The 14,475-nt window shown below is 47.4% G+C and overlaps 1 protein-coding gene across 1 annotated transcript in view; it reads right to left on the bottom strand.

The window, feature by feature from the left end:
- PIWIL4 (piwi like RNA-mediated gene silencing 4) overlaps positions 1–14,475 on the bottom strand; it is a 558,880-nt gene that overhangs the window by 60,259 nt on the left and 484,146 nt on the right. Inside the window, exon 16 of the mRNA XM_082244560.1 lies at positions 6,425–6,550. Within this exon, the coding sequence (XP_082100686.1) occupies positions 6,425–6,550 (126 nt within the window). The remainder of the gene's footprint in view (positions 1–6,424; positions 6,551–14,475) is intronic.

The following is a 14,475-nucleotide window of genomic DNA, read 5'->3' on the forward strand; positions in this document are numbered from 1 at the left end:
TAGATCTCACAGGAAAAATTAAGAAGAAAAACTTTCTATCTAAAAAGAAAAAAAATGTGCTAGGACCAAAGATCCCAGCAGAGAACTAGGTCCTTACTTCTGACTAGGCAGAAAAAAAAACTGAGTGACTATAGCAGAGAGAGTATAACCCTGGGACTGCCCATGGGTGTAGCCAGAATTCTTTTCTACCTAGTTTCCTATTCCTGTAGGGGGCAGTATAACCCAATGGTTATGACTATCAGGAGCTGTGTCCGTCAATGAACGAAAGAGAAAACGGAATTTTTGTAAAATCTTACCTGTAAAATTCCTTTCTCTGAGTCCTCCGACAGTCGCCGCCTCTTCATATTCGTCACATATGGGGTATTAGACTTTGCTCCGAAGGAGTAGCTAGGCAACAGAATATGTTAACAATAAAGCTTTAACATATCCCACCCTCAAGGGGTGGTCCCCTCAGTCAATACCCTCCTACTTCCTGCAACCATATCTCAGTTTTAGTGGAATAGCAGTAGAGTATACATTCAAACCCCAAAAGAGGGGCGGGGGCGGCGACTGTCGGAGGACTCAGAGAAAGGAATTTTACAGGTAAGATTTTACAAAAATTCCGTTTTCTCTTACGTCCTCCGACAGTCGCCGCCTCTTCATATTCGTCACATATGGGGACGTCCCAAAGCAGTGCAAACATGAGGGGTGGGAAACGCATCCGCGCCGAAAGGCAACGCAGTCTCCACATCAAAGAAAGGAACCTTACCAAAGGAAGGAAACCAGCTGGGCAACAGCAAAAATAAGTGCTCAACAGGAGCAACAACCCAGGAAAAGACAAAAAACCAGGGGATACAAAACTTATCCCAACAGCCAGGAGTCCCCAACAAGGGACCCTAGGGAACAGCCGCACTAAGAACCTTGCGGCCAAAGGAAGCATCCGCCGATGCCTGAACATCTACTTTGTAGAATTTTGTGAAAGTGTGTACGGTCGACCAAGTCGCCGCCTTACACACCTGGGCTACAGAAGCCCCATGACGACAGGCCCAAGACGTACTCAGAGATCTAGTAGAGTGCGCCTTCACAGGCACAGGGGGAACCTTCCCCTGCAAGGCATAGGCCTGTTCAATGGTCTGCCTGATCCATTTGGCAATGGTAGAGGCGGAAGCCGCCATGCCCTTCCGAGGACCCTCTGGAAGAACAAACAAGGAGTCCGTCTTTCGAAAAGACTCAGTCGATTTAAGGTAAACCCTAATCGCCCGAACAACATCCAGAGAATGCAATCTCACCTCCTTTGGATGTGTAGGCTTCGTGCACAACGAAGGCAAAACAATATCCTCGTTAAGATGGAATTCCGAAACTCGTTTCGGCAGAAAAGAAGGATTAGGTCGCAAGACCACCTTATCCAAATGAACAACCAGGTACGGAGACTTGCAGGACAAAGCCGCCAGTTCCGACACTCTGCGAGCCGAAGTGATCGCCACCAAAAAGGCGACCTTTTTGGACAACATAGACAACGAGATCTCCCTGATCTGTTCAAAAGGAGCACGTTGTAACACAGATAGGACCAGATTCAAGTCCCAAGGGGGCAAAGGATCCCTCCTAGGAGGAACCAGATGCCGCACACCCTGAACAAAAGTGCCAACCAAGGAGTTGGAAGCCACGGGACGTTGAAACAGAACGGCCAGCGCAGACACCTGACCCTTTATCGTAGCCAGCGCCAAACGCTGATCGACACCCGTCTGAAGGAAAGACAGCACACGGGAAACCGAGTACGTGCGGGGTGAAAACCCCCTGGACTCACACCAGGCAAAACAGGCCTTCCAAGTACGGTAATAAACCTTTCCCGAGGAAGACTTCCTCGCGTTGATCAAGGTATGAACAACCTCTGGAGAGAGACCCTTCTCCTTCAGGACCTCGGTCTCAACAGCCAGGCCGTCAAAGCCAGCGACTGTAAAGCAGGATGGTAAATCGGTCCTTGAGACAGTAGATCGTCCCGAAGAGGCAGACGCCAGGGGGCGTCGACCGCCAGATTCACGAGGTCTGCGTACCAGGACCGGCGAGGCCAGTCCGGTGCCACAAGAATCACCGTGCTGCGTTCCGAGTGTAACCTGCAAAGGAACCGGGACAGCAACTGAATCGGTGGAAACGCGTACATCAGCCTGTACTGATGCCACGGGGCCACTAACGCGTCCGACGCGTCTGCCCGAGGGTCGCGCGTCCTTGCCACGAACCTCTTCACCTTGTAGTTGAGGCGGGACGCGAACAGGTCCACATCTGGAAGACCCCACTTCGCGCACAACATCTGGAAGACAGCCGGATGGAGAGACCATTCCCCCTGATCCAGGGTCTGGCGACTCAGATAGTCCGCCTGCCAGTTCTCCACTCCCGGAATGTGAACCGCCGTTATCGCCGGGACATGAGTCTCGGCCCAAGACAGAATGTCGGCCACTTCTCGAGCCGCTCGGGCACTCCTGGTGCCCCCTTGGTGGTTGATGTAGGCCACCGCCGTGGCATTGTCCGTCTGCACCCGAACCGGGCAGCCCTGCAGCCGGTCCGTCCAGCGATGAAGACAGAGCCTTATCGCACGCAATTCCAGAATGTTGATCGGGAGGGAAGACTCCCCCTCCGACCAGGTCCCCTGGGCGGACAGAACGCCCAGAACACCACCCCAGCCCGACAGGCTGGCATCCGTGGTGATTATCGTCCACGAGATCGGACGAAACGACTTGCCCCCGGACACCAACGGGGACTGAAGCCACCACAGAAGGTTTTCCCTGGTGCGATGACTCAACGAGATCTGAAGATCCAGAGATTGAGGTCGCCCGTCCCACTTGGACAAGATCTCCGCCTGGAGACCCCGCGTGTGAAACTGCGCGAAAGGAATCGCCTCGAAAGCCGAGACCATCAATCCCAGACATCTCATACACGTCCGCAGAGACGAGTTCGGAACGTCCCTGAGGGACCTGACTTCCTCCTGAAGAGTCCTGAGTTTGTCTTCCGGCAGGAAGACCTTCGCCTGCACCGAGTCCAGTATAATTCCCAGATAGGGAAGACGAACCGACGGACTCAGTGTCGACTTTGGAACATTTATCGTCCAACCGAACTCCTGCAGAGTTTGCATCGTGACAGACAGGTCCTTCTCCAGACCCTGACTGGTCGCAGACCGAATCAGAATGTCGTCCAGATACCCCAGGACAGAAATGCCCTGGGCCCTCAATAATGCCAGAACCGGTGCAAGCACCTTGGTGAAGACCCGCGGAGCCGAGGCGAGCCCAAAGGGCAACGCCACGAACTGGTAGTGATCCTCCGCAATGGCAAATCGAAGGTATCTCTGATGACCCTCGAATATGGGGATGTGAAGATACGCATCCTTCAAATCGATGGAGGCCATGAATTCCCCCGGAACCAGGGCAGCCACCACCGAGCGCAGGGATTCCATGCGGAACTTGCGAACCCGCACAGAGCGGTTCAGAGCTTTCAAGTCCAGAATTGGACGAACCTTGCCCTCCTTTCTGGGCACGGTGAACAGATTGGAATAAAACCCCCGAAATCTGTCCCGATGAGGCACCGGAACCACCACTCCCTGAGCCCTCAGGTCCCGCACCGCCAGGTGCAGATCCCGCAGGCGCTCTGGAGACAGTTGTAGATTTGAGGGAAAAAATCTGCTCTCCGGCCGAGAGAGAAACTCGATCTTGTAACCAGATCGAACGATTTCCAGAACCCATCTGTCCCGCACACGGGCCAACCAGGGTTGAAGAAAACCGAGCAAGCGTCCCCCCACCCCAAAACTGGGTGAGGGCGCCCCTTCAGGCCGAACTGTTATGGGCCGCAGGTCCGGATTGGCCGGACTTCTGTTTCCCAGACCAGGGTCTCTTCTGAGAGCCCTGGCCCTTGAACGGTTTGCCCTTGTAGTGCGGCCGAAAGGCACGAAAGGACCCCTGAGGGGGCCGAAAATTCGCATGCTTCTTCCCAGAAGCCCCCTTAGCCTTGGGGAAATGGGGCAAGAGAGTGCTCTTACCCCCGGTGATCCCCTTAATCAACACATCCAAGGACTCCCCAAAAAGGCGAGACCCATCATAAGGCAGATTGGCTAAGGTTTTACGTGAAGATTGGTCCACCGACCAACATTTCAACCAAACCAGGCGGCGAGACAACACCGCCACGCTGTGCACACGTGCAGCCAACGGAATCAGGTCCAGGTCCGCATCACACAGATACATGACACCCTGGTGGATCTGATCCACCATGTCCAGGGTCGCCGCCGAGGCCGAATCGGCCACTAGGACGCGCCTAAGCATCTGCGTCCAACTTGCGATCGCCTGGGTCGCCATGAGAGAAGCAAATAGAGCTTTAAGCATAGAACCCGTAACAGAATAAGTATGACGGGCAAGAGACTCCAGTCTCCTATCCGTGGCATCACGGAAAACAGGGGATCCCTCTGCAGGAATCGCAGTGGCTTTGTTCAAAACCGCAATTGCATGATCCACTGGTGGAGGCACACACCACCGTTCATCAGTGGCAGGGGAGAAAGGATAACGCAGCTTGAATTTACTTGGTACCGCAAAAGGTTTGCGCAGATCGCGCCATTGATCCTTTACCGCGCGCTGAAAATCAGCATTGCAGGGAAAAACCTGCGGCGTCCTGCGTTTTCTCTGCGTCCCATAAGCCGCCAAGGCAGCGGGGGGACACACTTCGTCCTGCAAACGTAGCGTCTGCTTAATGGAAGCAATCAACTCATCCATGATTGCAAGCTCTTCAGGCGAGCCAGGGGGAGAATTATCAACCCCCTCAACCTCAGCCTCTACCTCAGACCCCACTAGATCAAGAGAGGAGCGGGACCCCGATAGGGAGGTCCCTGCCAGAACAGCCCCATCACCTTCACCCTCAGTATCGGAGGACAGAGTAACACTGGGCCGTTTAGTAGATTGAGCAGCCACCAGCATTTGCACCTGGGCAGCAAGGCCAGCCACAATAGTGGCTAAATCCCCCCCTGGGGGGGAAACAGCGGTCCCCTGGCTTTCCACCAATACTGTGGGAAACTTGCCCTCCTGAGAATCCATTGCCCCTGTACGCCAGACAACCAAGGGTTAACTGCCCCCTTTCAGCAAGCGCGGTAAGCGCAGCCCACCGCACACACTCAGGCACAATGAGACCCCCACAGGGAATATACAGACTGAATACAGGCAATGGACAACAGGAATAGAAGGATAAAACCTGAGGAGACCCCGCTGCTGCTGCTGCCTCGACCGGTGTTCCAGGAAAAAGGAAGTGATGCTGCCAGGGCGCTCTATGTAAGCCTATGGAGGCTACAAGAAAATGGCCGCCGTGCATGTAAACCATGCGGCCGGAGCGGGCGCCGGTAAAATGGCGTCGTTTGGCGCCGAAACCGCCGCTCCACAGTGCATAAAAACACACACAATTTCATCCCATTATATGGATACATGTTAGATCGCCGCAGCGATCGCTGTATATGCCCCAACATGCCATTAAAAACATGCCCCACAGCACACAGCTTCCCACACTGCCCAGCCTGACACACACAGTGTCATACAGCTCCCCCCCCCCTTGCAGCCCACAGCATGCAGCCGAGAGATAGGGAGACAAGCAGTGTGATGTAAAGGCAGGTTACACAGTCCCAGACTGAGACCCCCCCCAGACAGACAGGTCCCCACATAGACACACTTACCTCATATGGCGTGGGGAACCCGCACAGGCGAACAAGCCGCTGCACATGAGGCAGGGAGAGTCGCAATTCAAGACGCCCACAATGGCGGTTAAGAAACCGCACAGCGTCCGGTGAGGTAGCCACCTCACCAAACATCCCTGCACCGAACAGGGATGGGTCGTTCACCGTGCCAGGAGCGTTACCTGGCTGAACGCTCGATGGCAGACTGGGAAGCCACTGACCCACGACCTGCGACCAGGGGGATCAGCCCGAGACCCAGTCCGCATGATCCTCTTCGTCCGAAGAACTAACTAATGCTGACAAAAACAACAGCTAAGTAAAGGTAGAGAAAAAACTCAAATAAAATATTAAAAAGAAGAAAGAGTCTGGGACAAAAAAGTCCCAGCACAGAGAGAGCCAGCCACTCCTGACAAGCTAGACATTAAAACTGAGATATGGTTGCAGGAAGTAGGAGGGTATTGACTGAGGGGACCACCCCTTGAGGGTGGGATATGTTAAAGCTTTATTGTTAACATATTCTGTTGCCTAGCTACTCCTTCGGAGCAAAGTCTAATACCCCATATGTGACGAATATGAAGAGGCGGCGACTGTCGGAGGACGTAAGAGAAATGTTGTTTTTTATTTTCCTTGAATGTCCTCCTCAGATCTACAGCGAGTGCACTTCCAAGAGCACTTGTAGTGCACAGTGGATTTTGCCTTTAGTAAATAAACCACAGTGTTTCCTACAAAAGATACACAGCATTGAAACGGACTCACCATTCACGTCTTGTAGCCACACTGTCAACCACTGTGCCCAATGGTGGGTTCTGCAGCCCTCGGCCAGCTTCACTGAAGAACTTAGTGGTACATCTCTTCCTCACTACGACAAATGTTATTTTAGGGCTGAGAAAAACACAAGCTAACATTAACGTGGTTATTGAAAAGGCACCCAATCAATTTCATACTATCCAACAACCATAAAGACTCTACGACAGCAACAACAACAACAACAAAAAGAACATATTCTATGACTTGAGCAAAGCTAAACAATTTATGTAATAGAAAAAATGAGACAGGCTGCATGTGGAGAGACCACAACCACATGCTGCACAGGTGCTCAGAGGACTTAAGTCTACCTTTAAAGGATAAGTTCACCTTTCTCAACATGTTACACTGGTATTTAGAGTGTAACATGTTGAGCATCCACCACCCCACCACTCGACCTGCCTCCTCCCTTTGACCCGCTGTCACAATTTGAAAACAGCATGGCCATGCAGGGCTCTGCCTTATTTATTCAAAGAGTTCTGCGAATGAATGAACTACAACTACCATCATCCATTGCGGTTGATGGCTTGTAGTTCTCAATGAACTGTGAGGGCGCTGGTGAACGCTCTTGTACTCCATTAAGCTTCTTGGACTTCAGTAACTGCCTGTCTGTATCGGAGGTACAGGCAAAAGGTGTACTGATAGTATGCAAAAGCCTGACATTGTACCTGTGATCTGTTGATCATGAGTACAATGCTTTAAAGACTCCCAAGAAAAATAGATAAATGCAAATTTTTTTACCGGAAAAAAATATGCATTTATTATTTTTTGTAAAGGTGACCTTAGCCTTTAAATTTAGCTACATAAACACATTGTGCGTACACACTGTAAAAGAAAAATCATAGTACTGGATGGAGCACAAAAAGGGTCTTGAAAGACACCATGTATAGAGCATCAAAACAAAATGGCGACATGCTATTCTAAAGCCTGCAAAGTTGCATGGCAACTGCGCTGCATTGATGTAAACAGGCACCACTGGAAGCAATGTTTTTTTCCATTGTCGTGCAATTCAGTGCAACCTAAATTGCATTTGAAATTCCATTAGTGTGAACCAGGCCTAAGGTTTCATTCACACAGCCCTAAACATTTTACTGATGTTATGACATGCGTTTTCTAGGAGAAAAGTTCCAGCATAATAATCAGTAAAATACTTGTGTATAGATGCGTTTAAAATCATATAGACACGTATGCATACATAATGATAATCCCCTCCCTTTATTTAGACTTAAAGGAGATGTACAGCCAAAGCTCGTTTGGCTGTACATCTTCTATGGATCACAGAAGTGCAGATCGTTCTGCACTCCTCTGACTCGTTTTCAGTAGAGATCAGTCTTAAGTCCGCTCTCTGCTGATGCCACAGATGTTGGTCCAGGCACCGTGTCATCACGATCACGGAGTTGGGATCCGCCAGGTGCCTGGACTGACACCCGGCTCAGCCTCTCAGCGAGCTGCAATGAGCGAGGAGGGGGCAGAGTGGAAAGCTGCTTACTAACAGTCAGCAGCTATCTGCTCGGGGAGCTGTCAGAACCAAGCGATTGGTGGTGTTCGATCGCTCGGTTCTCAGTGCAGAGGCGCCTGGGGACAGGTGCAGCATCGAACCGATGCAGCATCCACCTAGGGAAGTATAAATATGCAATAACCCCAAACCCCATACTTCTCTTTTAAATTATGTGCTTACAAAAACCTGTGTATATATGCGTAAGCCCGTAAAGCGCATGTTCTTAGATGCAGATTTTTATATTCTGTGTTTTTACGGATCTGAATGCAGTGCATGTTTACACACCTGTGTGAATGGCTCCATTGAAAACAATGCAGCTGTGTTCAAATCCGTAATCAAACAAAACTTGTATGTGAGGTTTTTTTTTTTTTTTTTACAGCCGTGTAAATAAAGCCTTAGGCGACTAGACACCGGCAAAAGCTTGGCAAGGAACAATCCCAGTGCACCCACATACAACTCCATCTACCCCGTGGGACTCCAGTGTTGTAGCAATCAATAGGGAAAAACAGAAGACAGAGGGGAGTAAATTGTGTCCTGCACTGTACTCCAAGATATGGTCCAAATTTCCAATATCCTAGTCATATAGTACAGGACAAAGGACAGGAAGTCATAAACTTCCTTTTTTTTTACACTGTGATTGCTTGTTACAGTGATGATCACTGTAACAGCAATTGTTTGAACTGTCATGAATGGCTTTCATTAATGACTCATTGTTTACTATTGTTATGCTGTGATTGGCCCACAGCTATCACATTATACAGGGTGCTGTGATTGGCCCAGGTACCATGTGATCACTGGTGACCAATCACAGATCACAAACAATAGTAAACAGTGATGTCATGAATGAATTCCAAATAGTTCATATTCCCATCGCACACCTTCCTGGATATAAGCACATCTGTTGTGGGTGCTGCAGCGATCACCACATGGACACTGGATCTATCACAGATGAACATACATATATGCCAGCACACCATGGATCTTGCACAGCAGTCCCAAGAAACTTTTTATTGCAAAGCGATCACATCACATCAGGATAAGTGCAACGTTTTGGAGTCACGCAGGACCCCTTCATCACATGCCTGACGAAGGGGTCCTGTGTGACTTCAATACGTTGCACTTGTCCTGATGTGATGTGATCCCTTTGTAGTAAAAAGTTTCTTTGAACTGTTGTGCAAGATCCATGGTGTGCTGGCGTTTATTTATGAATGAACTCCACTCATGACTACTGTTTACTATGGGACACATGGTCGTACAGTGATCACATGGTATCTGGGCCACTCACAGCGGGCCGATACTGAGCACTGCTATCCACTGTCTCCGGTGGAGACCGCACAGCTGCATGCTCCAGGGAGCGCCCGCAGTGCGCATGAGCACCAAGTTGTACAGGAACGTTGTGATGTCTAAGGGAGCCGCACGCCAGCAGTAAATTTACTGTTGGCGGTTGGAAAGTGGTTAAAACAGTTTATTGATTCACAGGACAGCTGTATATTGATTAGGAAAAAAATACTTAGATTTATTTTTCAATATTTACAGTGATTTAATCCATTTACAGAAAGAGAATGATGCTGTATATTAATTAGTGCATATTTAGTATCACTTTAATTTCTGCACCTGTGAGGTATGCCGCATTTTAAACCATTGTCACATTCCTGTTTGGGCAAGCGAACTGCAAACAATTTTTAAAGGTCAGAACAGCGACAGCAGATGTTTAGCTTTTTTCTGTTAAAACATACAGAGGCAGCTACTGCTGCTCTGGTGATGATCACAATCACTCTGCTGGTGCTTAGACCATTACTCTACAAGCCTGTAAATCTCTGCAGAGAACAAAGCAGAGTGTAATACATCACATTTAGTAACTAACCCTGCACTAAAAGACCTCTGACAAAGCTGCTTTTGAGAGAAGCCAATGCATAATATTTTTAGCAACAGTCCCCTTCCTATCCTTTGTTTTTCTACCCTATGTTTTATTTTGCAATCACGCCTGGTCTAGCAGAGTACAAGACGAAAATAAAAGATGATCCAATGAATGTGTTCCATGGCAAAATAAAGGAGTACCTGATTCATGAGTTACACGAGGAAGATAGCCAGATACAACAGATTCTGGAGGAATCTGTAGCGGAAGAAGCTCTGCTTGTCTCAGGTACATGTATTTCTGGTACAGCCCTGCTGGGTGAGGGCAAAATGACTTAACCTAATTTACTGACAGCTACAACCTTCAGTCCACAGCTTGAACATTCCTGCACTAGACTGTGCTCCCAACATCAGTTCTCCTCAGTTGTAGGAAGAACCTTTTGGTGTATCTGCAGTGTTTCTAGAGGCAGGCTGCGAGAGAGGCTGTAGAATGCAAGGCTGCATCTGAAACTGTACAGTACAGCTGCGGAGCTGAGGCTGCAGTGTCAAGTTGAGAGATGACTCAGAAAAGGAAGCACAGGGAAGTACTTCTGGCTGTGAGTTATGCTGCCTATATTCACCTCAGCCCCAGCAATGTGGCGTCCCTATGCTCCCGGGTCTCGATTGCTGGCCGCTTTAATTGGCCGAGCAAGGATGACTTACCTCCCATGCATGCATGAAAAAGACAAAAAGAAAAGCGCTCTTAAGCCCCGTACACACGCAACGATTATCGGCCAACCGATCGTCCGTCTTTTGTCCAGAGTGGTGTTTTGTGTTGGTTGGAATGTGCCTAGACTGCACACGAATTTTCTCGCCCAACAAAATTCTACTTCAGACGTGATGTCATGTGTTGGTTTGCTTTCTTTGTGTTCTTTCTTCACTGAGCATGCCCAGACTTGCTCATCATATTTTTCCCTGTCAAAATCTGTACTGACTGCACGAAAATCGTCCGTTATGTTGACGGCCAACAAAAATTTTATAGTCTGCACACCAGATTTTTTTCGGCCGAAAAGTTGGAGTTGGTTGTCAGAAGCATCATACTAACAAGCCAAAAATCGGCAGATCGGTCGTCGGACGAAAATTCCCTGCCAATTTTTGACGCGTGTGTACGGGGCTTAAGTGCAGACAAATTTATTGTAAAATAAGAACAATAGCTGTAGCGACTCACAAGATGCCACAGTATTCAGGCTTTTTTGCATCAAATATGATATGAAGCTCTTCTAGGTGGTGCCATCTATCCACACTACAGGCAGTATACACTGAAACACCGTCCATCACATGGGAGGAAGAGAGCCGGCTATCTCTTAGCGGCGTCCGGGGAGGCAACTGCAGAGTGGAGATGAAGGAGAGAAGAATGCGGCCACATCACCAAAGAGCTGGGATGCTTGGTATGATAGGCATGCACGACGCGCGTTTCTGAGCATGCGCAGAGTCCCGATCGGACATGCACGCTCCTTCATCAGGTGCTATTTAGATTATTATTTCTATTTATTATTTTTATTATCATTGTTATTATTATTATTTTCCTTTTATTTTTATTTATTTTTCTTTATCTTTATTATTTTCCTTTAATATTATTTTCCTTTATTATTATTAGTTTTAGTTTATATTTTCCATATAATTTTTTGTTTCATTTACTTATATATATTTTTTCATTTATATCATTTACATATATATATATATATATATATATATATATATATATATATATATATATATATATATATTATACATACGTATTGATCATGCCCCTTACCTTCGCCTGCTTCCATATATTTTTTTTTTAAATAGAAAATAGGTTTATTTGTGCTGTATAAATACAATACAAAATACAAAAACACATTAACACGTGAATTTCACACTTGTGAAACACTTAAAGTGAATTTAGTGAAACAAGATATACCTTCACCATACAAAAGAAGAGGTACAATGATACAATGTTATAAATATCTCACTCAGCAGCACCCCACCCTGGTAATATATCGATTACACCCTATCTATGAGCATTAATCAAACAGTCATATCCATACCCCGGCCCCACCGCCTCCCCCCATCCCCCCATCCCCCAAGGACTTCAGAAAAAATAAAATCACAATAAATGTATACATTAAATGTACGAGTACTCTCTAACCACCGACTCTAGATTTTATCAAATTTCTTGGGACACCCCCTGTGTTTATAAATCAACCGTTTATAACGAAGAGCAGAATTTATTTCTGCGATCCAGTCCTGAAGAGTAGGGACTGATTCCTGCATCCACTGTCTAGCTATAAGTTTGCGAGCACTAAAAACAGATTCCTGAAGAAAAATGGTGAGAAAATTGTCAATGTCACAGTCAGGGAACAAACCTAACACACAGGGTAAAACATCCAACTGTGAGGAGTTGTATGACCGCCTATATTTCAATATTCTGAGCGGAGAAAGATAAGCTCTATGCAAGATGTACAGCTGAGTCACATGCTCTGAAAGTTTGGGCGAAGCCAACCTAGGGACCACCAAGATTTCGTTGCAATCCATCTTATCCACAGCCCAACGAGCCTGTATCCGGGTCACTGAGCGATCGTCCTCAACACCACTCAATTCGATGTATAAGGATGAGATAAGACCCTCATGCGAGTCACCCAACAGCACCTCCAGCAGAGGGATATCTTGTAAAACGGGAAATTGTGTCAAAAATTGTGCATGTAATGCGTGACGCAACTGTGCATATTGAAAAAACATATGCGGAGGGAGATCATACTCAGCTTTAAGTGATTGAAAGGAACGAACGCCTGAATCACAAAGCACCTGGCCCAGATACAGTATGCCCCTAGTTGCCCACAACTGACATTCCGGAATAGATAGATGCTCTCGCAGGTCTAAGTTATACCAGAAAGGGGTCCTGGTGTGTATTTGAGGATAATTTAACTTTTTTGCCACTATCACACAAATCTTTCAATGGTGGAACAACAAATTGTTCATCACCATCGGTCGAGGCGGAGGACCACATTTTCGTATAAGTACCTGCATAGGGGTGTAGACAGCTTGAGGGAATCCATGACAAACTAAGGTTTGGTATCTAGTAGCCTCCGATTTATTAAAATAAAAAAAATGGGAAAGTTGCGACGCAAGGTAATAAGATTGAAAATCCAGTATAGCCCCACCCGTGGGGTTTTTAAGTGACACCCATGTTAACTTATGGCGCTTCAGGTCCCCAAACAAAGGAATTCAGGATATGGTCAATAATTTGAAATAATTTCAGGGGGATTGGGACAGGGGAGTGCCAAAAGGCATACAAAAATTTTGGTAATAAAATCATTTTAATAAGATTCACCCTACCCATTAATCCCAATGGCAACCTAGCCCATGTTTGAGTACGTTGTTTAAGCATATCAATTAGAGGTTCAATATTGTCCCGCACATAATCTGTAGGAAATTTAGTAATCGTGACCCCAAGATACCGAATCGCAGGGACTCGCTGCAAAGGGAGGGAAGCAGAAACTTTTGAGGGTGGGGATGGGTCCAGCGGTAATATTTGAGATTTAGACCAGTTGATATGTAGGCCTGAATGGGATCCAAACTGTTCTATTATACGTAACGCGGAACATAAAGAGTCACCCGTGTCTTCCAAATATAGGAGCATATTGTCCGCGTAAAGACCGATCTTTTCAGTCAAGTCCAAATGACACAGTCCATGGACATCAGGGTGACCCCGAAGCTGGGAAGCCAAAGGCTCCACGGCCAACGCATAAAGCAAGGGTGATAAAGGGCAACCCTGTCTGGTACCTTGGCCTAGGAGAAAAGAATCTGATGTCCATCCATTGACCGATATCCTGGCAACAGGTTTATAATAGAGTACTTGGACCCATCTAATAAATTTTGGACCAAATCCAAAAGCACGTAGGCATTCCCATAAATAACTCCACTCAACTGAGTCAAAGGCCTTGGCGACGTCTAGCGCCACCAAGGCTCTAGTACCCACCCCATCATGAGCAGCCTGCAGATTCATATACAACCGGCGAATATTCTTTGCAGTATTTTTGCCTGGCATAAAGCCTGTTTGATCAGAGTGTATCAAGGAAAATATGGCCTTATTTAGGCGAAGCGCCAACAATTTAGCTAAAATTTTAATATCCACCTGTAGTAAGGAAATGGGACGGTAGGATTCTGGATATAAAGGGTCTTTACCAGGTTTTGGCAGAATAATAATATTGGCTTCTCTCATGGAGTCTGGCAGACGGCCAATGTCATGAACATGGGTATAAAAGGAAAGAAGCGCCGGGGATAAGGATTCAGAAAAAGTTGCATAAAAATCGAGGGGTAAACCGTCGGAACCGGGGGCTTTACCCATAGCCAAAGAGGCAATGGCAATTTCATCTACTGATAAAGGAGCATCCAATCCTGCACGCTGGGTATCGGATAACTGGGGCAGGGATATACTGTAAAAAAATTCTCGGGTTTCCTGGGTGGCATCCGACGACTGGGAAGTATATAATTGAGCATAAAAAGAACGAAACGCAGCAGCCACCTGCGGCGGTTCAGAAATAAGAGTCCCATCAGAGTCCCTAAGCTGAACCACAACCAGAGGTTTAGTATCTAAATGGGCTAGATATGCCAGGAATCTACCTGCCCG

The sequence above is a fragment of the Pelophylax lessonae genome (genome assembly GCF_965119305.1).
Source record: "Pelophylax lessonae genome assembly, chromosome: 2".
Taxonomy (NCBI): Eukaryota; Metazoa; Chordata; class Amphibia; order Anura; family Ranidae; genus Pelophylax; species Pelophylax lessonae.